Genomic DNA, 24,525 nt, shown 5'->3' with positions numbered 1-24,525 from the left:
CTTGTGCATTGCTGGTGGGAATGTAAAATGGTGTAGCTGCTATGGTCATTAGTACTGCAGTTCCTCAAAAAATTAAAAATAGAAATACCATATGATCCAGCAATTCCACTTCTGGATATATACTAAAAAGAATTGAAAGCAGAGACACAAATAGATGTTTGTACACCCACACTCACAGCTATATTATTCAAAATGTCCAAAAAGCAGAAGCAACCCAAGTGTCCATTGACAAACGAATGGATAAGCAAAGTGTGGTATACACATACAATGGCATACTATTCAGCCTTAAATGAGGAAGGAAATTCCAACACATGCTGCAATATGGATGAACCCTGAAGAATTTATGGTACATGAAGTAAGACAGTCATAAATACTGTATGATTCTATTCATATAAGGTACTTAGAGTAGTCAAATTCATAGAAACAGAAAGTAGAATGGTGGTTGCCAGGGTCTGGGGTGGGGTGAGGGAATGAACAATTATTGTTTAATGGGTACAGAGTGTCAGTTTTGCAAGATGAAAAAAGATCTGGGTATGGATGGCAGTGTTGATTGCACAACAATGTAAATGTACTCAATGCCATTAAAGCGTATACTTTAAAATGGTTCAAATAGTAAATTTTATGTTATATATATATATATTATTACAATTTTTAAAATAAAAATAAAAGTATTTTGAAAAAACCAATTCAAATGTTAAGGAAGTGTACTGGCACACATACCTGGAGGTCCCGAGGTGGGGCGTGGCTCAGGTGGGACTTCAATATGCCTCTTGGTTTACCCTCTTTGGGTTGGTATCAAGATGGCTGCCACAGTGTCTCGTTCATCACACCCATATCGCAGCAAGAAAAGAGAACTCTTCCATTCCAACCTTTCAAGCAAAGGGACTGAGATTCCTTCTGATTAGAACACGTGAACCAGTGTTTACCCCTGAACCAATGACTGTTGCAGGGGGAATGGAATGAAAGATATTGATTGTCTTAATCCAACTCCAGAGCCTGAAGTCGAGGGTGGGGCAGCTTCCTTCCTAGGAACATGGGCTGTCTGGGGAAGGGGTGACTATCTGGTAGGAAGGAGGAAGCAGCAGATGGAGATGGGTTAAGCAACTAGAAAAATTTACTACTTCAGATCCAGCTCAGACGTGCTGAAAAAGCTTTCCAGGAGATGTGAAGGCCATCCATGGAGGAGAAATTAATGTGTGTGCAAGAGCAGATGGATTTTCCTTTCTGCATTAGTTCTCAGAACCTGCTAACTCGCAGACTCTAGTACTTTCCTCCATACCTCATTGCTGTCTGCGGGACATCTCAGCACACATCTTTTTCCTTGGGGTATAGTAATTTTTTTTTTTTTTTTCTGGGGGTGATTTTAATAGAAAGCTAGTCTCATTCATTTCTAGTTGGTTCTTAATGGTATGTATTTAATTTAATTTAATATTTTTAAACGGCTTTGTTTAACTAAATTGACATTTAGTTAAGTCATACATATTTAAAGTGTACAATTTGATAGTTTTTATATGTACAGTTTGCCCTCTGTTAGTAATATTTATTAATCAGGATGTTGCACTTCATTTACTCAAGTATTTATTGAGACCCACTTCATGTCTTTTAGGCAAAGGGAAGAGCGTGAGCAAAAGAAAAGATGTATCTGGGGGTAAATGACAAATTCCTGGTACAAGTAGTTCGATGTTGCTGAGCGTAGCTTGTGGGTAAGGGTGTAGTAGGAGAGAAGCTGGAAATGTAGAAGGGAGTCAGATCACAAAGGTTTTTGGCTAAGCAGTTCTTGTTTTAACTTATTTTTTGAGGTAAAAAGATACAATAAAGTGCATAAAGTGTTTTAAGTGTAAGCCAACATCTCAATGAATTTTTATATACGTATACATCCATATAATCCCCACCCAGATCAAGATCTAAAACATTTCCAGAATTCCAGAAGGTTCCTTCATGCTTCTTCCCAGTCAATACCTATCCCCAGAGGGAACTACTATTCTGGCCTCTATCACTATTAATTAGTTCTGTCTGTTCTTAACCTTCATAGAAGTGGAAGTACACAATATGTACCCTTTTGTATCTGCCTTCTTTCACTCAATATAATAATCATGAGATGCCTCTGTGTTGTTGAACATATTAGAGTTTGTTCATTTTATTGTTCATTTTATTTATTCATTTATAGTATTCTGTTGAATGAATATCCCACAATTTGTTTATGTATCCTCTAGTTGATGGATATTTGGGTTATTTCTAGTTTCGTGCTAGTTTGAATACAGCCATTATGAACATTCTTGTATGTGTCTTTTGGTGAACATATGCACTCATTTCTCTCGGGTATATACCTAAAAGTGGGTAGTCATGTTTTGCTTGAGTGGTTATATCAAGGGAGTTTGGACTTTAGCCTGAGGAGGACTGAGATTGGTGTGATGAAATTTACATTTTACTCTGGCAGCCACTGTGGAAGATGCACTGAAGGGGGGTGAGATTCTAGACAGGGAAATCGATAAGGAACCACAGACTAGGAGCAACAGACCAGGGGAGGGATGATGAGGCCTGAGCTTTGGAAGCTTGCATGGGAAGAGGATGGCTTTGAGAGATGGTAAGAAAGTCGAGTTGACATGAGGGTTTGGTTGTGGTAGGAAGAGAGAAAATTGAGTCTAGGATGACTGCCAGGTCTCTGACCTGGTGTTGGCAGAATGGTGGTGCCCTTCTCTCTAAGAGAGGAAGTACTTGAGAAGGAGCAGGTTTGAGGAAGAAGATGAACTCCGTTTTGAACATCTTGAATCTGAGGGACCTGTGGGAGATCAAGGTGGAGGTATCCAGTAGACAACTGGGGACAATACACAGAACTGAAGCTAAAGGGAGATTTCTATTATGGAAACAAGGGAATGAGCGAACCATCAGGGAGAGGATGTTGAAAGAGGAGGATCCCAAGAAGATGACCGAGCAGGCATTTCCTGAGAGGCTGGAAAATCAGGAGCTTGCCTGATGCCATGAAAACCCAAGGGAGGGAGAGTTTCTAAAAGGAATTTCCAAAGACTGCTGAAGAGTCAAAAAAGATGGGCACTGAAAGGTGTCCGGTGAATGCAGAGTTTACCTTAGCCATATGCAGTCCAGGAGCACCCACAGCTTCCGCTTCCACAGTCTTCTTAGTGCCAGCAGCCCACACCAGTGACATGGGGCTGGCTGGGCTGTCTCTACCCTCCGGTCTGGTTCATGGCCTCTCAGCCTGAGGGAGGGGAGAGGGAGTTTCAGCCTTAGTCCAGGGACAGTGTGGGGACCTCAGTGGGACAATAGAGGGCAGACGGCAGCTAGCTCAGGGCCCACGAAGTCCCTCCTGACATTGGAACACTGAAAACATTGGCATTTGAGCACAAATTTCCCCTGAAGCCTTTCCCCTATGGAAATTCCTGGTCGTAAACCATATTGACTTCAATCTGAAGTGTCAGAAAGGTTGCCGAGGAATCTGGGAGCCGACCAGCTGAAAGCACGGTTGTATGGAAGTTAGGGCAAACAAAATAGGATTCAGAACATTTTTGGAGATCTGTGCCAGTGGTAAACTTTTCCGGGAAACACGGGGAAAACTTACGCTCTTAGACAAAAAAGCATTGGGTCTCATAATTAATTTGTATTCTTACTGAAATACAAACTTGGGGGAAACAGTGAAGGGGAAGAACAGTGCATCTTATTTCTTACCAGGCACAAGGGGCTGGAGGAGGCTCCTGTAGAGTTTAATGGGTAGCTTTATGTATTTATATGCTTTGACTGGAGCTAACGAGGTCTGTGCCACACAATGGGCAGTTTCCAGTTGGATTTTAAAAGAAAATAACTTTGATCATTTCAAAAGCAATGAAGCCTGATGCAGGGGAGAGAAAAGAAGGCAGTAATTTATGGCTACCATTAAGAACACAAAGGCAAAGGCGGAGAGAACTTTTCACTAAGTGAAGATTTACAAATGTGTAAAAATAACCCTTATTACTAGAAATAGCTGAGTGTCTCTCTCCACACCAAACAAAAGGGGGTGGGAGGGAGGGGTGAAAGACAGAAAAAGGGATGCAACCTGCTTGCCTTTGCTGGGGATGAAAAGGTCAAAAGAAAAACAACCACAGGAAAGTTATTTTTCTCAGATTCTCCATTAGACAGCAACACTAGGAATGAAGACCCAAAGAGGCAGTCTCAGCCTGGGTGCTGTGGGGACGGGAGGGGCGGGGCAGCCGAGGAGTGGTGCAGAGTGGGGAGCTCTGAGAGGGTGCTGGACCCTAGGAAGACATGTTTTTGTGCATGAGCTCGGTGTGGATTTTTTTGTGATGATAATTTTTTTCTGATTATCAAAGGAATGAATATATATACACACACATACATACATATATGTGTGCATATATTCACAGGAGAAAATTTAATAAATACAGAGAAGCTCAAACAAAGAACATTAAAATCCCTGAGTATGGTGTTTTGTTGCATCTGAGAATTGCTACTACCTTCGTTCCTGGAGCGATTCTGATGCTGCGTGTGGTTGGCTCCAGTCACCTGTGCCTAGGGTGGTGTGGGAAGGCCCTGTGCAGGTGTGTTCCCTTATAAGGATGTCTTGCTTGGAGGGCCAGGTGACAAGCACTGCCTGTATCTGCAGCTGGCCAGACCTGATGTTTATGAGTTTGGGTGGTCGTAGATACCACCTGTGCCCATGTTGGGCTGTCTTGTCCCTGGTGGCTCACCCTTGACATTCTGGCCCCCTTTCCCTTCACCTTTAAGCTGCTCTGAAGATACATTTAACCGGTTTTCAGTTAAATGAACACTTTGTGCCGTGCTTCTGGGCCCAGCACTGTGCCAGAGAGGGACAGTCTCAGCAGTGCCCCAGGGGGGGACAAGTGGGCCACTGTCCTCCCAGGACTTGGGGGCAGGGGATCAGAGAAGGCCTGGGTTGGGCAGAACGGAGAAGGGTGTAGACAGCGTATGCTGAGGTGAGCAGAGAAGCTGGGCTCACCCTCTCCGTTGAGTTCTCCTGAGGATCCGAAGTCTGTGGAATCACCTTCATTCCATCCACATTCCCCGTCCTAAGTGGAGAGATGGGTAAGCCCCATAGGTGGTTTTGGGGTTTGGGGACTATAGGACTCTGAGCTACACAGGACACTTTCTGGGTGCCCCGTGTCCGAGTATTTCAGGCTAGAAGTGCTGTTTGTCTTCACAAGAGGGACCGGGTCAAGTTGGAGGACGCCGCGAACGGGCGGAGCACGAGGCTCTCTGCGGGCCGGAGCGCCGCGGCGGTGCGGGAGCAGCGGGTTTGGGGCGGGGGCCTGCGCGGCGGGGGCCTCGCGGCCCGCCGGGCCCACCCCCGCCAGGCTGACAGCCGTCCTCTGGCCACCGCGGCCGCGCCCCCTCCGCCCGGGCCGTGAGGGAGAAGGGAGGGGGCCGGGAGGGGCGGCCCGGGGAGGACCGTGTGAAAATGAGGCCGGGGCTCGGGGGCCGGGCGGGGCCGGGCCGGGGGTGTCAGACCGCGGCGGGCAGGGCGCCCGCACACACCTCCCGGAGCCGCCGCCGCGCTCGCCGCCCGCGCTCCGCCGTCTCTGCCCGCAGCCGCCGCGCCTTCCATGGGGGTCGCGGGCCTTGGCTGCCCCGGGGCGGCCCGGGCGCTGCTGCCGCTGCTGCTGCCGCTGCTGCTGACGGCGGCCGTCCCGCCCGGTCGGGGCCGCGCCGCGGAGCCGCCAGAGGGTGAGTGTCCGGCCGCGGGGGCGCACCTGGCACGGCGGGCGGGGCGGGCGCCGGGAAGGGGTCCCGTGCCCCTCGCGGGGGCGCCCGGGGCGAGCGGAGCCGGGGCTCGGCTGCGGGGCTCCGCGTGGCCCCCGTTCCCCTGGGGCCGCACCCGCAGGCCAGGCAGAGGCGCTGCCACCGCGCGGGCCAGAGGCCCAGGGCCTGAGTGCGCGGCCCGGCCTCGGACCCGGGGCTGATGACAGTTCCCGCCGCGGTCCCCGGGGAGCGCCTGCTGGGCAGACTCGCGCGGGCTGAGCGGGGAGCAGGGCTTTGGAGTCTCCTTGCGGAGATGGGGGAACTGAGGGCTCCGGCCGCGGTCCATAGTGAGGTTATGGCAGCCGCGCTCCTTCCTTCTGGGGCCGGGAAGCTCTCCAGGGGGCTTCAGGGTCGGCTCCAGGGATTTTTCTATCTGTGGAACAGCTGCTGCTTGAGAATCTGGGAAAACCCGTTGTGCACTAACTGGACTTGGAATACTTTCAAAACTCTTGTTTTTAATGAACATCCTGGAAGGGGTATCAGCCAAGGAAAGGCTTCTGCCAAGGCCGGTTTCCAGGTTGAGAGGGTGGGCAGCGGTGAAGGGGTGGAGGGGGGCACCAGTACCTCTCTGCATGGTCTGAGGGTTCAGGATGGTGTGCTCAGAGCCCAGGGCGAGCTTTCCCCCCATACCCCAAACCTGAGAAAGCTGACAGACACTGCTCGGTTTTCAGAGCATTTTTGCCAACTTGCTCTTTCCTTCAGCAGGCCTTTACCATCACCTACTCATGTGCCAGGCACTGTGCTTGGCCTCAGGGACACAGGTCCAATCTGTAGTCAAGACACCATCTAGATGGGGAGGCAGGCAGGAAAACAATGACAATGTGATACGTAAGCATATCCTGGGGGACACCTCACCTACAATCTGGGGTCCTGGCAGGCTTCCTAGAGGAGGTGGATCTGAGCTGAGTCTTGAAGGCCAGTGGAGAGGGTATCCCAGTCAGAGTGAACAGGCTGTGCCTGGAAACAGGGACCTGGACATGGTCCAGTTCATCCCAGGGGCTCCCAAGCAGTTTAGCTGGCGAGGCATGAAGTGGGATGGGTTGGTGGGAGATGATGCTAGAGAGGGGCCAAAGCCAGGTCACCAGGGCTTGGGGCACCATATCAGGAGCTGCTGTGCTCTTTTGCAGACGTGGACGAGTGTGCCCAGGGGCTAGATGACTGCCACACCAATGCCCTGTGTCAGAACACACCCACCTCCTACAAGTGCTCCTGCAGGCCTGGCTACCAAGGGGAGGGCAGGCAGTGTGAGGGTAAGTGACTTGGTGACCAGCAGTGGGTGGGCCAGCAGGGGAAGCTCCCTACCTCCTCAGCTCTTGTCGTGGCCACTTGCGTTGGTAAAAGTGCTTCAACAGCCCTCCCACCCCCACCCCGGGTCACATCACCTACTCTCTGAAATGCATGTCAGATCCTTAAAAAACAGGGAACATCAGGTCTTCCCGAGAGCTGATCATACAGTTTTATCTGGCTCTGAAATGTCCTTTTGTCTAGCTTCTGCAAAGGAAAAGAGCTGCTTTAGTATCTTTTGGTCCCACTCAGTTTGCGGGCAGAAAGTCAACAGCCATGTTGATCAGGAGAGCCATACTTCCCAGAACAGGGCTGATCCTGTGCTGATCCTGTTCCTCCCTGGGGCAGCACCCTTGCTCTGAAGTCTGAGTGCCAGAGTCCTGCCTTCCCCTGAGGTTCTGGTGGCTCCATCTTGTCCTTGACTTCGGGTGGTTTGGCGTTGTGACCTGCCAAGCTTTAGAGCTGCACCAGGAGCCTGCCTCATTTGGAGCTGCAAGTTGGCCCTGGAAAGATGTGTGGAGTGATATTTTAAGCCCTTAGAGCTCTGGATCTGGGAGCCTGAAGTCTGGACTTTGCCATTTTGTGTTCTGGACCACGGGGGATTAGCTCAGTGTCAGGAACTCTGCCGTTGAGAACTAGCTGCAGACTGGACTGTCATAGGAAGAGGCTGCTTGGGGCATGGAAACTGTGGCATGTTGGAGCTGGCAGGGCTCTTCAGGGAGCTCTGAGCCAATCCTCCCCCTCGTGTTACTGATGGGGACACTGAGGCTCAGGGGAATCGGGAAAGGGGTTGTGGGCATGATCACACAGTTAGCCGGCAGGTGAAAAAAAGTCAGATCCCCACTCTAGCTCTGTCCCTGACCCCACGTCTCTGCTGTTCACGCAGCCTCCTGGTGTCCCTCTTTGGTTGGGTGAGAAATCCTAATAAATTTATGGTCTCCTTTGTGCAGGAGGAGCAAAACTCCTGCCTCTCCCATCAAAGGAGACGTGCTCCTGGTCAGGTTCGCAGCAAGTGGAATTGGTGGTCCATCCGTAAAGCCCTTCTGTTTCTTCAGGCTCATATTTTCCCAGAGACAGACAGCCATCTCTCTCTCTATCTGCCCTACATCATGGGAGGCCAAAAGAGTACCTCTCTCTGAAACATCTCTCTGCCAGTTCCTCCATACCACATCCTCACCGTATTAAATATTCTATTTACAGTACTGGAATTCACACATGTTGGTACCCTGTTTGGGGAAAAAAATGTTCACTTTTTCACTGTGACCTTCAGTCACTGTATGCTCTCTGGGGGTAGAAACCATGCCAAGTTTTCTTTTGGATAAAGTACTTATTTAGTAAATAATGTTGAATGACAAGTGGCAAGAGTTTGGTTATTCTTAGCTGTTGGGTTTGGCTTATCACAAATGAAATTGAATTTCTAACAGTTTAGAGTGAAAAGTCTACTATTTAGTTTAAAATAATTAATGATTGACTGGCATCGCTGCTTTTATACTTTTAAATTGGTTTTAAAATAATATGTGATTATTGTTATAGAAAGTCAATACAAAACAATACAAAAATGTGTAAAATAGAAAAGTAAAGACCTTCCTATTTATCCACAGGTAATCACTATTAACAGAGACTATATATTCTCCCTGTTAAGAAGGATTTGATCTTTTGAATACTTGTAGTGTTTATAAACCTAGTGAATAAGGATGTCCCTGTTTAGTTTGGATTTCTGGTACAGGGATCCAGAAATGGAAACTTTCTTCCAGGAAGGAAAAGGAAAGAAAATGGGGATTGCAAAGATTCAAAAATATAGATATTCAAAAATGTAACTCTTTTATGTGTATTTCCTGGCTTATTAAGTTTTTAAGCCTCTTGGGTCCAATCTGTGGTATCATTTGTGTTGTGATTATCACCGAAGTCACTTGCCCCTATTTAGGTTCAAGGGTGGGAACTGCTTTGCTCAGAGTGAACAGAATTTTATCCTCCACAAATTTCTTCTGCCAAAATGTTGGAAAAATGAAAGTATGGGCCCTGAATAAGTATTTTTAAAATAATGTGATTCAGAAGTGGCTTTAGGTAAATGATGTTTTATGCTAAATGATCTTTGCTTATATCCCAGACTTTGGGGAGGGGATGTTTCAGTGGTCAGTATTAATTATATGGTCCTTATTTCTCAGTTTAAGGAACCGAATCAGGTTTAACAGGGATGAATCTAGACTTGGCCTTTGTATTTTTTTTTTTTTTTACTTTTTATTTTGAAATAATTTTAGACTTCAGAAAATTTGCAAAACTAGTGCAGAATTCTTCACATATGTCTGTCACTTATCTTACCCTAATGTTAACAATTTATATAACTGTAGTACAGTATCAAAACCAGGAAATTAACACACTGGCACAATATTATTAACTAAACTATAGACTTACTCAAATGTCACCAGTTTTTCCCTAACGGTTTTTCTATTTTTTTCTTCCAGAATCCAACTCAAAGTCCCACATTACATTTAACTGTTGTCTCCTTTGTCTCTTCCATTCTGTGACAGTTCCTCAGTCTTTCCTGGTCTTTCATGGCAGTGACACATTGATGAGTACTGTTCAGTTCTTTTGTCGGCCTTATGTTTTCACATGATGAGAAGTAGTATGGTAGGAACTGACGCGATAAGAGAATGTCCTATGTCTTCTCTCGATAAAATTGAGGTTACGCATTTGTAGTAATATAAAAGTGAAGCTTTCGGCAAAGCTGCTACAGAAGTGCTATTGTGTGCTTTTCAGTGCATCACATCTGGGGCACATGATGTCAACATTCCCACTACAGGTGATGTTAATCTTGATCATCTGGTTAAAATGGTGTATTCTGGGTTTCTCCACTACAAAGTTACTATTTTTTCCCCTTTCAGTATATATATATATATATATATATATCGGGGCAGATATTTTCAGCCTATGCTGATTTTAGCACCCAACTGTGGATCTTGCCTGCAACAATTATTACTGTGATATGTGACTCTCGGTAATTTTGTATTTCTCTAGTTCCTTACACATCTATTAATTGGGATTCTTCTGTAAGGAAGATCTGTCCCTCCTCCCCCATTTATTTATGCATTGATTTATGTGTTTATGTATTTATGCCAGTATGGACTCACGGGTATTTATTTAGTTATATAGTTATTTATTTTTGGCTCAAGTTCCAGCTTTAGCCATTGGGAGCTCCTTCACATGGTCTCCTGTGTCCTGTTGACATGGCTCCATCCTTTTTAGAGAAATTCCTAATTTTCTGGTACCACAAAATGCTCCAGCCTCAACCTGTATTTTCCCCTCCCCAGCCCTGGAATCAATTACTTCTCCGGGAGCACTGGTTTTCCTTTTATTTGAAAACGATGTATAGAAACCAAGATCTGGATGCTTGGTGTTTTCATTGTTACTGGGATGTCATTCCTCCTAGGCCCTCTCAGTGGACAGAGCTAGGAAATATATGTATGTATACTAACCCACATATACACACTTATCTATATTTATTCCTTGTATCTATCCATTTCTATATATATATTAAAAACAGTGAGTTACACTGATACTTCAGATGCCAAAACAGTACCACAGGATTCATTCTCACCTCCCTCTTGGCTTATTTATAACTTCTTTCTCCAACAGTGAGAAACCTGGCTCTCATTATCTGCAATATATGCACCTATTTGTTCAATCCCAGTATACACATAAAGTATTTACAGAATTACTACTCTATAATCCTGGGAGTAAAATGGATTTAATAATTAGCATACAGTATTTGTATACAACTATTTTTGTATTTGGCCTTATAACATCCAGTCAAGCTACTATTTTTCAAACATACTTAGGCTAGCACTTTTCTTCCCCATCCCCTTCAGTGTGGTGTGTTACTCATTTACAGTACAGTTAGGTTCATTTGTTTCTCTCTGTGTTCCATTTTTTAATCCCTCTTGTCACCCTCACTCTTGCTTCCTGGTTGATGTGTGTCTATGTAAAACATCACCATGGTTCTGAGAGTCAAAGCAGTTCAAAAACTCAGAGAAGTGTGACTCCTTCCTCCTGTTCCTTTCCTGTTCCTGTTCCTCCTTATTTCCACCCCTTCTCCCACACACCATGGGTCACCAATCTCTGTGGTTTCTGGTTTATCCTTCCTGTATTTCTTTTGCACAAATGAGCAGCTAACTATGTATTTTCTTTTTAACTGCTTTATTGAGTTATAATTTACATACCATAAAATTCACCAGTTCTAAGTCAGTGTACAAATCAATGATTTTGGGTAAATTAGTTGAGTTGTGCAGTCATCACATAATACAGTTTTCAAGCATTTTCCTCATCACAGTAAGATCCTTGTTCCCAGCCCCAGTTCCAGGCAACCACTAATCTATTTCCTGTCTCTGTAGATTTGCCTTTTCTGGACATTTCATATAAATGAAATCATACAAGATGTGGTCTTTTGTGTTTGGCTTCTTTCACTTAGCATAATGTTTTTGAGGTTCATCCATGTTGTATCCTGTACTGGTATTTCATTCCTTTTTATTGTTAACTAGTATTTCATGGACATTTGGGTTGTTTCTACTTTTGGGCTATTATAAATAAAAATGCTGCCAAGAATATTCACCTGCAAGTCTTTGTGTAGACATGATTTTGCATTTCTCTTCATACATACCTAGGAGTAGAATTTCTGGGTCATATGGTAAATTTGTGTTTAACCTTTTAAGGAACTGCCAAGGAACTTTCCAAAGCGACTATGTCATCTTATATTACCATCAGCAATGTATGAGGTTTCCCATTTCTCTACATCCTTGCCAACATTTGTCATTGTCTGTCTTTTTTATTATAACTGTTCTAGGGAGTGTGAAATGGTATCTCATTGTGATTATAATTAGAATTTCTCGAATAATTAATGATGTACATTTTTTTCATGTGCTTATTAGCCATTAGCATATTGTCTCTGGTAAAATGTCGATTCAAATGTCTTGCCCATTCTAAAGTTGGGTTGTTTGTCTTCTTATTGAATGGTAAGAGTTCTTTATAAGCCCTTTATAAGGTATGTGATTTGCAGATATTTTCTACCAAATTGTGACTTCTCTTCATTTTCTTAATGTCTTTTGAAGTACAAAAGTTTTAAATTTTCACAAAGTCCAATTTATTAATTTTTAGATTTATGGATTGTGTGTTTGGTGTTGTATCTGGTGTTGTATCTAAAAAATCTTTACCTAACCCAAGGTCTCAAAGAATTTCTCATGAAAGTTTTATATTTTCTCTTAAAAGCTTTCTAGTTTTAGCTCTTACATTTAGGTCTCTGATGCATTTTGTGATTTTTGTGTATGGTCTGAGTTAAGGGCCTAAATCAACCTTTTTTGCATATGGATATCCAATTGTCTCAGCACCATTTGTTAAAAAGACTATCATTTCTTCCAATAAATTGCCTTAGCACTTTTGTCTAAAATCAAGTGACCATAAATATAAGGGTTTATTTCTGGACTCTGATTCTGTTGCATTGATCTATTTGTCTGCCTCTATGCCTGTACCACACACTGTCTTGATAACTGTAGCTTTATAGTAAGTGAAAATCCTCCAAATCTGTTCTCCTTTTTCAAAATTGTTTTCCCTCTTCTGAGTCTTTTGCATTTCCATATAAATTTTGAGATAAGCTTGTCAAGTTCTGCAAAAAAAAGCATGCTGGAATTTCATGTGTGTGTGTGTGTGTGTGTGTGTGTGTGTGTGTGTGTATGTGTGTACCTCCTTATTTTTTACATGAAGATAACATACTACAGATACATTTTGATTTTTTTTTTACTTATTAGTATATTCTAGAAATCACTCCAAATCAGTTTGTAGAGATCTATCTCATTGTTTCTTTTTAACAGCTGCATAGTATTCCACCAAGTAAATGTACCTTAATTCTTCAACTGCTTGCTGTGCATGGGCATTTAGGTTGTTTCCAATATTTTGTAATTACAAATGCTGCAGCGAATAACCTTATGCATATTTATTTTTCTGTTGTTGGAGATTGCTAGATGTGGGATGGCTGATTAAAAGGTAAATGCATATTTCTCCACACTAAAGAAATAGTGCTTGTGTGGTTTACTTCTGTTTTACTCCTCAGATATTGATGAATGTGAAAATGAACTCAATGGAGGCTGTGTCCACGACTGTTTGAATATTCCCGGCAATTATCGCTGCACTTGTTTTGATGGCTTCATGTTGGCTCATGATGGTCATAATTGTCTTGGTAAGGAAAACGGTTGGAAATGGTAATTCTCCTTTACCTACCCTCCGGCACCTCCACCCCTTTCTTTTCTTTGACAAAAACATACTCATTAAAAGAAAAATGGGATCAGAGACCTTTGTTTTCTGGCTCCCTAGAAATCACACTCCCTGATTGAAAACCAGGTTAAGTATTTTAGTTTTTATGTGATCATTCATAATATAAATCCTCCATTAGTCCAAGGAGGTGGGTGGACATTGACATTACTACTTATTGATTTTCTGGCATTGACTTGTTACCTTTAAGATCTTTGGTCTTGTGTTAAAAGGGTCTTGACTTATAACCATTTCTTCAATGGTAAGTGTCTCTCTTCCAGAATCATGTAAAACTACTTGTCCTGAAGATTCCACATGTGTGCTTGGATCTCAGCCAGGTAGACCCTCCTCTTTTTTCTTAAAAGAGAGAGAAATTCAAATAGAAACCTTCCATTAACATCCTCCTAGTATTCCACAAACCAGAAACATCTGTTGGAGTTTCAGTCTCTGAGTTAGGGACTGCAAAGAGTATTGTTTACATTGGTTCCTTATGCCAGGAATAAAACAGAATTTAAAAATAGCAAGCAGTTGGATAGGGTTGAATGTTGGATGGTCTTAGAAGATGCAGCACACCTGGAAGGCAAGTGTTTGTGGTCTATTTGCACTTTAAGACTGGTGTTAGCAGTGGTACAGGAGGACATGGGACCCAGATGACATCAGATTCCTTTGACACTGATGATCCTTCATGTGGTTGACCCACTTATATCCACTTGGCTAACCAAGGAGCAGCTTGAGCCAGGCCCTGGCTCTGTGGGGACAGCTATTCAGATGCTCCCTTGCTGTGCAGTGGGAATGGCCACTTGATCAAATGCTTTGAGATCAGCATAAAAGTCACTAAATGAGTACAGGCAGAACTTGTATTTTTCGTGTTGGGGAAGGAGAGTATTTGGGACTAAGCCCTGATATGACCTTTATCATGGCACCTGGAGCCCCATCCTGATGTAGACTCTGTCCCTTCCTGTCTGAGCCCTGTGTGAGAGGTCAAGCACTGGTCAGACCACTTGGCCTTCTAAGCCTGCAGCTATCAGGAAGAATTGATTGAGGGCTGGGGAGTCACTAACCCCTCTGCAGACTTTCTAGGCCATTAGCACTGCAAAAAGACACATTAGAGAGACAATCCTGAGAGCAGCAATAAATTGAGATTAAATAAAAACTTTAAAAAAAAAGAAAGAAGTCACTTTTAGTGTGTAATTTGTTGAGAAGCATACAGTGTGGTTTTTTTTTTAAACCATTTTCTAGGGGAAATCACTCATTTCCCTTTGATTAGCCAGTGGCATTTTGAGGATTTGTATTTGATGGAAGACCCAGTCATCACAGTTGTGCCCAAACCCACAGCTTGGAGGAAGTATGAGCTTCCTAAGAACAAAAAGTGGAAACTTCCAAGAGTTAAGGACCTGGGCCAGGTTGGGTGGGGTGGTTTGGAGTAAAGGCCTGAGGCCCCAAGTCCTTCCTTGCCTGGCTGCTAACACAGATATTTCAGCAGAGTATCTGCATTTCCCCTCTTTGGGGTCTCTTTGTGGGTTTGGTAGCAAGGGTCTGCCTTGGAGAAAAACCCTGAGCATCCACTGAGTGTATCTGAAGGGGCTAAGGATTCTATGAAAAGGAAGGCATGAGAAAATACAGTGGTACATGGAGAAGAGCAGGACCAGCACACACAGAGACTTTGCTGCCATTTGGACTTGAAAGAGCACAAGCATTTTGTGACAAGAAAGGAGCTCAGAGCCAAAATTTTTTAGGAGGGATAGTTTCCTGTGTTCTCTGGGATGACCCTTACCTCTCCTCGGCCCCGTGACTGCACAATTAGCCGCCGATATATTAGCCAGGATATGCAGAGTACAAACACCACTTAGCTCTGGCACTCGACCCAGAGTGCTTGGAGATCCTGGGTGCCTGTGAGCCTGAAAAACAAAATGCAGCTCTTCCACACAGCTCACCCCACCTGAATTCGGCTTCTATTTATTGAATGTCTGGGAGCACAACATAGCTACTAGGTCCTGTAGCACATTGGCATCACTTGAGAAGTTTAAAATGACACCACTGTCCAGGTCTCATCCAAGGCTAGTGAGATCAGTGTCTTAGGAGGTTGGGTCCGGACATCAGGGTTCTAACACGCAGCCAGGGTTGTAAAACACTGTTTTACATTCTGCAGAAACTCACCAGCCTAGTGATACACATTTGTGTATGTGAACTTTTGTATTAATGCAATCAGAGTGCATCACCCAACTTGATACATTTCTAATTGCTTTGGAGAAAAGGAATAGTGGATTAAACATGGGGTGGGGTGGTGCAGCTCAGAGGGGAGCACACCTTTACTTAGAACCAGGCCAGGATTTGGTGTTCAGGGAAACACCTCTCCTGCTCACCCCTGTCCTCGCTGTGGAACAGCGGGGCCAGGTGTGTTCCAGCACATCTCACCCTCTGGAATGTGCTCCCTTCACCCTTTGGCACAGAGAAGGGCAAGTCTGTTAGGCTTCAGGGGATGGCTTAAGTCCCATCAGTTTAGAAAGGCATCTGCTGGGTAGTGTGGGAGGACGGATGACTGTAAAATCTGAAGCTTGAAACCAGATAACAGATATTAAATGTGAATGTTCTTGTTACGGATGCCCCCAGGAGCTAGTGACAGGCACATGGGAAATCAGGGCTAGAGAAAATAAATTGCTTTCACATCAGCCTTCTCCTTGAGCTTCTGTCATGTCTGAGATTTTTCTAGAAGTTTCCTCTTCTTTAACTCTGATGATGCTGTGCTCTCCTGCTTGTTTGTTCATGCACTGAAGAGTTAGTATGTGCCTGCAGGTTCCAGGGCTATGCTAAATTTAAAAAAAAATCTGTAAAAATCTGTCCTCAAGGAGTTTGCAATCTAGTGGAGATGCATAAGTAAAAGATTTTGAGGAGTCAAAAGGTACAAATTAAAAAAAAAAGATTTTGAAAATGCATGGTGGTAAGTGTATTGATGGAGCCGTACACAAGGTAGTATGTGACACAGTGGAAGGAAGGTCCCCTAACCTCGCCCTGGGGGCATAGCACTGGGGCAAGGCTCCCTCCCTCCCTGCTGATGGCTCCTTTTCTGGGGCTCCTGCTGTCTCCTCCTGCTACCCCTAGTGTTCTCCAAATCCTACCTCTGGCCATCTCCTTTCTCTCCCCTTCTCTCCCTTCCTACACTCCTGCCTTTGACTTTCTCATCTGCATCCACCACTTTATCAGGACACCACAAGTAAGTGGTTTTCAAAGCTGTCTTTACACCAGGCTCAGGCTTCCCACAGCCTGTTGGAGCTAGCCCTGAATGTCAGCATCTCACACTTATCACCTCCCTGCCCTGCTGGGGACCAACCACATCTCCACCCCCAATTCTGTACCCAGCACTGGTCTTCCCCATGTTTCTCAGCCACCTCACCCCATGTCCCCATGGCACCTTGTCCACAGTCCCCTTCTATTTCTTCCATCCTAGGCATCCCCCCTGCCAGGCCCCAGGTCCGGTCCCCTACTAGCGCCAGCCATGGCTATTTCAGGCAAACGTGTGAAGCTGGACTCCCAGGCTTTCAATTCTTCCCCTTCCCTGTGTCCTTCCCTCAGCTGCTGCCTTATCCTTCCCAACACGAGGGGCTGACCATGTCGCCCTGCTCCAGGGGTTCCCAATTGCCTCTCAAATGAAGCAGGAACTTCTTTGCTATTCAAGGTCCTCTGCAGTGTGACCCAGTCTATCTTCCCAGCTCTGTCTCCTGTAACTTCCCTGCATGTACCGTGCTTCAGCCAAATTGAATAACACTCTGTTATCTGAACATACTCCGTGTCTCCCAGCCTTCGTACTACACTCACACCCTTTCTTTTGCCTAGAATCCCTTCTCCTCATTTAAAATTGAAGAAACACTGCAGAGCTCATACCTTCATCAGCTTTTCCATAAAACCCATCCCGATACCCACAGCCAGAGGTGACTTCTTTCCTTTGTACCACCATTTACCTTATCTCACAATTACTTGTACAGTTGTCTCTTTCCCTCTGCTGAAGGAGATGCTCCAGAGCAAAGGAATTCGATCTTACTCATCTGTGTTTTATTGTCTCCTCTAGCACTGTGCTTAGGAAAGAGAAGGTGTTCAATAAATACTTACTGAACTGATTATCCAGGTGTCCAGGTGGAGGGCCTGTTTAAGGGAGCTCTAGACCCATGAGGGCTGGGTTAATTACCTGCGGCCCCACTGGCTTCAATTCTGAGAGCTTCTGTGATGCAAGGACCTGACGAGAGACCTCGTCTCTGCTTAGCAGGAGCCCCTGAGCTGCTGGGCAGGGGGGTGGTGGGTGGGGCGGTGTGTGAAGCGGTCACAAAAGCAAAGGCTAAGCCTTCTCCCCCTCCAGATGTGGACGAGTGCCTGGAGAACAATGGCGGCTGCCAGCACACCTGTGTCAACGTCATGGGAAGCTACGAGTGCCGCTGCAAGGAGGGGTTTTTCCTGAGTGACAATCAGCACACGTGCATTCACCGCTCAGAAGGTAGCTCTGCTCGGCTGGGGGCAGGGGGCAGGGTCACATCTGAGAATCCCCCACCCCCATCCTCAAAGGCTCTAGACGGGAAGCACGGGGTTTAGAAAGCCTGGAGGCCTGAGGACAAGTGGGCAGGTTATTTTAGCTGCACCTTTCTCACCTGCTAAAAAAGTGGGTTGGACTGGGTGAGCTCTGAGGTCTCTTCAAACTCTCACATTCTCTGATTCTAATCTCTAAATGGAGTACATTTCAAACATGACTAGACGTCTCAGGAGAAATGCAATGGATGATCTGCCCAGTTTTTCAGAAAGGTGCTGGAAACCACAGCACATTTTTTGGGGAGGAAGGGGCTGGAGCCTTCCTTTGGAGGCTCAGTGAATTGCCCTGTTTTCAGCAAGACCTGGCATTCCCTGTGTTTTGCGTTTTTGAACTCTGAGCTTCTGGGATTCCAGGGGGCAGGTGGACCCCCTCCCCAGACTGGGGGTCTCTATACTATGGTTTTCTTCACCCATGTTGTCATTTACCATTCCTCCATAAATTTGCAGAAAATTCTCCTCTGATGGCTCGTTCTCTCTGCTTTGAGTTTATACCTATTTTATTCTTCTATTAGTTCAGTGGATTCTCAGGAGGGAGAGGAATTAAGTACTTGTGGCCCATCAGCCACTTTGAACTCAGTGATGTGCTTTTAATTCTTCTCTGCTCTTTCTTAAGCCAAAGAACCACATTTTGATGGCTGTATGTCTCCCAAGGTTGCCTGTGCCTGTTTTTAAGGGAAGTGCCCCAAATCCTAGACTATTAACTCCTTTTGGCATGTGCTGCGTATTCATCCTCATAACTTAAGAATGTGGTGGTTTTCAGTTCTTCTACTATTTGTAGATTTGTAGATTTATTGTTTTAATCATGGTGGTTTTAGTGCTTTTTCAAGGGTTTCTTTGTGGAAGATGATTTTTGCCTCATTTTCCAAGAATGATGGCCCCTTTCTTATCCCTAACCAGAAGGCCTGTTTGGGTACTAAGAAGAAGGGTCAGAGAAATGGGGAGTCAGAGGCTCTTTTTCCCCAAGCCTGCTCACTGTCAGTGTGGAAGCTGGGTGGTCATAGACTCCGACCCTAATCAGGTGGATCTCTTATCTCATGCAGGTGTGCAGCCCTTGATTAAGTAGCAGTTAGGTTTCATTTTCACTTTCCTGCTGGGGTTCTCTGGACTCTTGGGTGAGCTCTGCCTCTGGTCAGAGGCTGAACTAAGATGCCAGCAGCACGAATGATCTGGATCTCAGGGCCTCTCCCTTTTGGTTGCTCACAGCTGCTTCCTGGAAAGTCACTCTGGCTTTCTCTTCAGGTGGTGGGGAGGGGGGTGGTGCCCTGTAGGTCAAACCAGGGCTTGAACACCCCCAGTACGGGTCCCACCACTCACGAAACCACTCTCAGTGGTTAAGATCACCTCTTACCCTCGCTCTTCCAGAGCAGTGGCTCAGCCCCTTTCTCCTGTCCCAGACTGGACAAGGCTGCAAGCCCCCCAGACTGATTACAGACACGGGCTTCTCACACCAGAAGTAAATACAAGAGCAGTTCCTTTCCGCGATTTGTGTTTTCTAAATTTTCTACAATTCAGACATTCTTAGAACCCCTGAAGAGTATTTAAAATGAGCATATTTGTCTGGAGCTAAAAACCAAAATGCAAGAATTTGAGTTGTGGTCTGGAAGCACTCTCTGTGATTTTCTGTTGTGTTTCAACCTGATTGCTGGGCAAATTCACGGCAGCATGAGCCAGCAGATTGGAGCGGTCTGCAGCTGCCCCCTTCCATCCTAGGGTTTTAACTCTTCAAATAGAGCCATCTGTAAACAGTGTTCCTGTAGGGTTTCCTCCTTGATGTGCACATTAAACCCTTAGAAACTGTATTAAAATAGATGTTAAAACCCACAGCTGATACTCTGAAGATGGTTGAAAGAAGGTAAACACCGCAAGCTAGTATTTTCTAGTGTAGCTGTTGTTGTTTTTAATAATTATTTACTAAATGTTCTTTAACATAGGGGATCTTAATAGCTGATTCTGAGAGAAACTCAAGCTATTGTGTTTTTTTCATCCTTAGAGACCCCAAAGCTCTGATAAAGAGACTGTGTGTTTTCACCCATGTAATGGGGGTAGGCTAGAGGGAGACACACCACCCCAGCCTGCCTTTGTGCCTATTCATGGGAGCTCAGGCTCTCAAAATGAGCATTCCTCTTTTGTTTTGTCCGCTCCAAGAGTATTTTTAGATGTTTGCACTGCTGCCTTTTTAGAGTAGTAAGGAAGGTGTCAGGTTAGTGAGGAAGAGGCTGTGCTCTCAGCAGAGGCTGTTTCCCCCTTTTCTTGCCCTATTTGCAAGGCATATTTTTATTTGGTTTCCAGAAATATTCTTCAGTGAGACCCTCAGCCTGGGGACCACCAGAATGCGATATTTCTCACATTTCTGAGCTGTTTCCTTCCTGGTGAACTAACAACCCGAAACAAGACTGCCAGGGCAGTTTCTGGGGGAGCCAGAACCATAGCTGGGCCTCCCAGTTTGGACCAGATCCATCTGCCACCCCTAGCAGTGACCTTGTTTTGAGCCAGGGGACTGTGAAAAGCTTCGGGGTCACCTCTTAAAAAGCCCTTAGCATTTCCAGAGCCATTTAAACCTCCGATGTCTCCTGGTAACTTTAGGTCTTGTTTGATATGATATGACATCAGGGGGCAACTTCTTTGTATCCCCATGGTATCTGGCACACAGTCAGTTCTTACTAAATATCTCTTGTGTAAATGGATTGCCCTGAGGCAGTAAAGGTCACTTTGCAAATGTCTGAACAGACTTGTAAACAGAATGAAAAAGAAAAAGAGGAGGAAGAAGCAGCTGACCTGTTTAGGAGTGTACCTCGCAGATGTTACTGCTGCCTCTTCTTGGGCACTGTTACGCTTACCCTTGGGTGCTCCTGGACCCTATTATTTCAAATGTTCTGCTGATCCAAGAACAAAGGTAATGCTTGCTGGGCCTTCCTAGGAGGACAGGACACTGCTTCTGGAGGCAACTCTTACCTTCTGTGCCATCTTATTACTGGGAGCAAATAACGCCTTCAGAAGTCACCGGCCAGAGCAAAGAGAGAGCTTTCCACTGACCCCGTGCAAGCTTCTTTCTGTGTTAATTGACAGCAGCCCTTGGCACGGGTGAATGAATCCCAGCAACTTCCAGCAGATTGAGTGGTGGAGTTCAAACAACTTGTAACTGTCAGATAAAAAACAAGATAGTTTTAAGAGAATATGGGATGTATTAACTGTTGCTCTGTCTTTTGGAATAGGAATGACATCTGTTTGTATTAAAACAATCATTCCAGTTAAGCACAGATCAACGGCCCCATGGTGAGAACTGGAGAGAAATGACTTTTGACTTCATTAGAACCAATTGGCTAAGGTTTTAGGGGCACAATACGGAACAGTATTGGATCCTAGCGAAGCTGAATGAAAGCTTTTTGTACTCATGTTAAAACAGTGCCACTTCCAGTATTAGAAAATGTCTTGTTAGTGGAGAATCAATGAGAACAAAATCCCTACTCTTAAAGATGTTTTAGAGTTAACATTGCACAAATGCAAAGAAGCATCACATGAATACGTACTTATTAATGTTGTACAAACCAAGGAGAGGTTTTGAGATTACTCTTGGGTTTGATAACAGTTCCTTCAGAGTGCTGGGAGGCGGCAGAGCCCCCTAAAGAATTGGTACTGAGAAGAGGCCTGATGCTGGCAAACCACACAGGTGTCTACTTTGCTATGACCCCATCATTTAGATGCATGTTAAACCATCCAGGAAAATAACCCCGTTTCCTACCACAGTTACCACGAGATCGGGCCTAATGAAAATTACAGTATACTTGAGAAGGATTTTACAGCAGCAAAAGGAAACCACATATATGAGGTCTCTCTCTGTTCTCTCTGCTGTTGTCCTCCAAGCCCACTGAGGGAGGGCCCAGGGACTAACTGAAGGTGGTCACATAAGAGAGGTCCCTGGGCAGGTGTCCATGGGGTGATGCTGAAATACAGTAGTCACAGTCACCTCCAAAGTGTGGATTTGGTGGGGGTAGAGTGGAGGGTTGAAATTTTCTGAAAGTCGTCTTCAAGAATATGTGAAAAGGTTGGGAATCTTCATCAGTCTATCTGCAGATTTTTGTAGAGAGATTCTCCTTTTCTGTTTGTATGCTTGATCAGCATGGGTAACAACATGGCAGAGATAAGAGTCTGAGGACATGTTCCTGGGGTCCACAGGTTCTGATTCCACACCGAACAGAGAGCTCCTGGTGGGTACTTTCTTTTTTTTTTTTTTTAAGTTTTTTGGCCACGCCATGTGGGATCTTAGTTTCCCGACCAGGGACTCAACCCGGGCCCTCGGCAGTGAAAGCTCGGAGTCCTATCCACTGGACCACCAGGGAATTCCCTCCTGGTGGGTACTTTCTTTTCAGTGTATTGGGAGAGCTCCTACCTCTTTTGGGGAATTGAAACATCCTATCTCTTGGGTGACATAAGAAAGTTTTCGTATCTCTGTTAAATGACCTGGCTTCATTTGAATGACGTATTCTTTTAAAACGTGGGACTGATGGACACCCAGGCAGGCAGGTCTGTGGCCCACCCCCCAGACCCTTGCCTCATTCCCGGGGTCAGGATTCTGTTGCAACCTGGTCACTGGCTGCGTGCTGCTGTTTTGCAGAGGGTCTGAGCTGCATGAATAAGAATCACGGCTGTAGTCACATCTGCAAGGAGGCCCCGAGGGGCAGCGTGGCCTGCGAGTGCAGGCCTGGTTTTGAGCTGGCCAAGAACCAGAGAGACTGCACCTGTAAGTACAGACTGGCACACAGCTGTGCTGGGAACCATCCTACCCCAGAGGTTGTCTTGTGCAGCCCAGCACCAGAAACATCAGGGAAGGCAGTCACGTGAGATATTGAGGGTGATCTCCTGTAGGGAAGGGAAATGATGTTTTCTAAAAGAACCAGTCGGAAGGAAATAACACTCAGGAGTAAGGAGTGTGAATGTTGGGGGCCAGGTCTCTCTGTTCCCATAGAATAGAGTCAAATTTCCTCATCTGGCAGCTCTTTGGTACCTGATTCCTGCTTCTTACACAAGCCTCATCAGCCTCCTTTCTCCAGACACCAAACTCCTGGCTTTTGGAGAAAGCCTCCATTCTTTCATGCCTCCAAGGCTTTTCCAAGCCTTCCTTCCTTCCTAGCTTGGTGAATTCTCACTCAATTTTTAATCTCCTGCCTAACTTCTAGTCATGATAAAGATAATAGCTACTTTGGGGAAACATTTATTATGTGCAAAGCCTTGTCTAAAGAGGTGCCATATTGCATTTAATTCTTACAGTCACCACCTTATGAGCTAAGTGGAGAAAATCGTGGAGAAGGTAAAGCTACAAGGTCACACAGGAAGTAAGTGGCAAATGTAGGATTCACACGTAGGCCTGCCTAACTGTAAGGCTTGTGCTCCTAGTCACCATGCTACATGACCTCAGAAGCCTTCCCCGATGGCCTCAGACAAGGCAGCCAGTTTGTATTTTGGCTCCCATAGCGCTGTTTATTCCTCGATGATAGCACATGGCACTCTGGGGTTGAATCGTGTGTTTGATTCAGCCACACGACTGGGTTGAATCTGGGATTGAATTTATGTGTCTGTCTCCCCAACTACGAGCCCCACCAAGTCAGGGATCTTGTCTTATTTTTGCCTCTCAGTCTTACCCTGGATGTGCTCAATCCACATTTGTTTAATGGATGAGTCAATGAATGGTGTACACAGTCCAGATGCAGCTGCCACATGATGAGGAAACACAATAATAGCTCCAATGGATAATAGGAAACAACCGGCCATTAAAGGTGCTTCTAAACCACTATTTACGCCAGAGGAAACACTGAGGGTTTCCCTGTAGGAACTCTTCCCAAAGTCATGGACCCTCTAGAAGACGCCTGCAGTTTGCTGGGGATGGTTGTTTACAGTGAATAGACCTCAGTGGTTAAGAGAAGGAGAGGCAGTTTCGTCGGTGAGAGACTTCTCTCCGTTGTCTCCATCACAAACCAGAGTGCAACCTCAAAGCCTGACAAACCAGGGCTGATGCCACCGTCACCAACAACAGGTTCTGACAGCCTCACAGGGCCCCTAAAAGTGGGGCTGGCTCCAGCTGTCTTCAAAAGGAGGACCCAGGTCTCCACAGGAGAGTAACCTGTGGGGTGAGACTCAGCATTTTACAGCTTTTTGGGAGCCAGTAGAATACCTGAAAACTTATTTTTAAAAATTTAAAAAGTTTTTAAGGTATCACTGCTCAAATAATATTATAAGATTATATTCAGATATTATAAAACTTGAGGATATTATAAAGAAAAAATCCAGAATTCCACCACATAATCAGTTGTTTTGCTTTTTTCATATTCCTATTTTGTTGTTGATATGCATACACAATTTTTACACAGCTATAGTCACAGAACAGTTTTTTCTCACAGCGCAAATATGTTTTTAGTTCTTTTAAATTAGAAAGTTAAAAATGGTTGTGTAAGAATTTAAACAGTCCAAAGAAGCATATAACATTTCCCCCTTTTCCTTTGCCATTTCCTTTGCCAGAGGTAACCACTGTTGAGTTTGATGAATAGATAGTTTTGTAGTTGGCTTTTTTTCCCCCTTGGCTTGTCATCAATGTGTTCATACATAGTCTTTGTAATT

General features: G+C 45.1%; 1 protein-coding gene across 4 annotated transcripts in view; it reads left to right on the top strand.

Annotated features, from left to right (window-relative positions):
* Positions 1 to 5,563: 5,563 nt before the first annotated feature.
* Positions 5,564 to 24,525, top strand: part of SCUBE2 (signal peptide, CUB domain and EGF like domain containing 2) — a 75,666-nt gene continuing 56,704 nt past the window's right edge. For all 4 annotated transcript variants that reach the window (XR_009702318.1, XM_061202972.1, XM_061202971.1 and 1 more), the window contains exons 1-5: positions 5,564 to 5,691; positions 6,894 to 7,016; positions 13,148 to 13,273; positions 17,693 to 17,827; positions 22,529 to 22,654. Coding sequence is in view for 3 of the 4 variants with exons in the window: in XM_061202972.1 (XP_061058955.1) it covers positions 5,571 to 5,691; positions 6,894 to 7,016; positions 13,148 to 13,273; positions 17,693 to 17,827; positions 22,529 to 22,654 (631 nt within the window). In the remaining variant the exon portion in view is untranslated. The remainder of the gene's footprint in view (positions 5,692 to 6,893; positions 7,017 to 13,147; positions 13,274 to 17,692; positions 17,828 to 22,528; positions 22,655 to 24,525) is intronic.

Source organism: Eubalaena glacialis, chromosome 10, assembly GCF_028564815.1.
Source record: "Eubalaena glacialis isolate mEubGla1 chromosome 10, mEubGla1.1.hap2.+ XY, whole genome shotgun sequence".
Classification (NCBI taxonomy): Eukaryota; Metazoa; Chordata; class Mammalia; order Artiodactyla; family Balaenidae; genus Eubalaena; species Eubalaena glacialis.
This window is presented reverse-complemented; position numbering and strand designations above follow the sequence as displayed.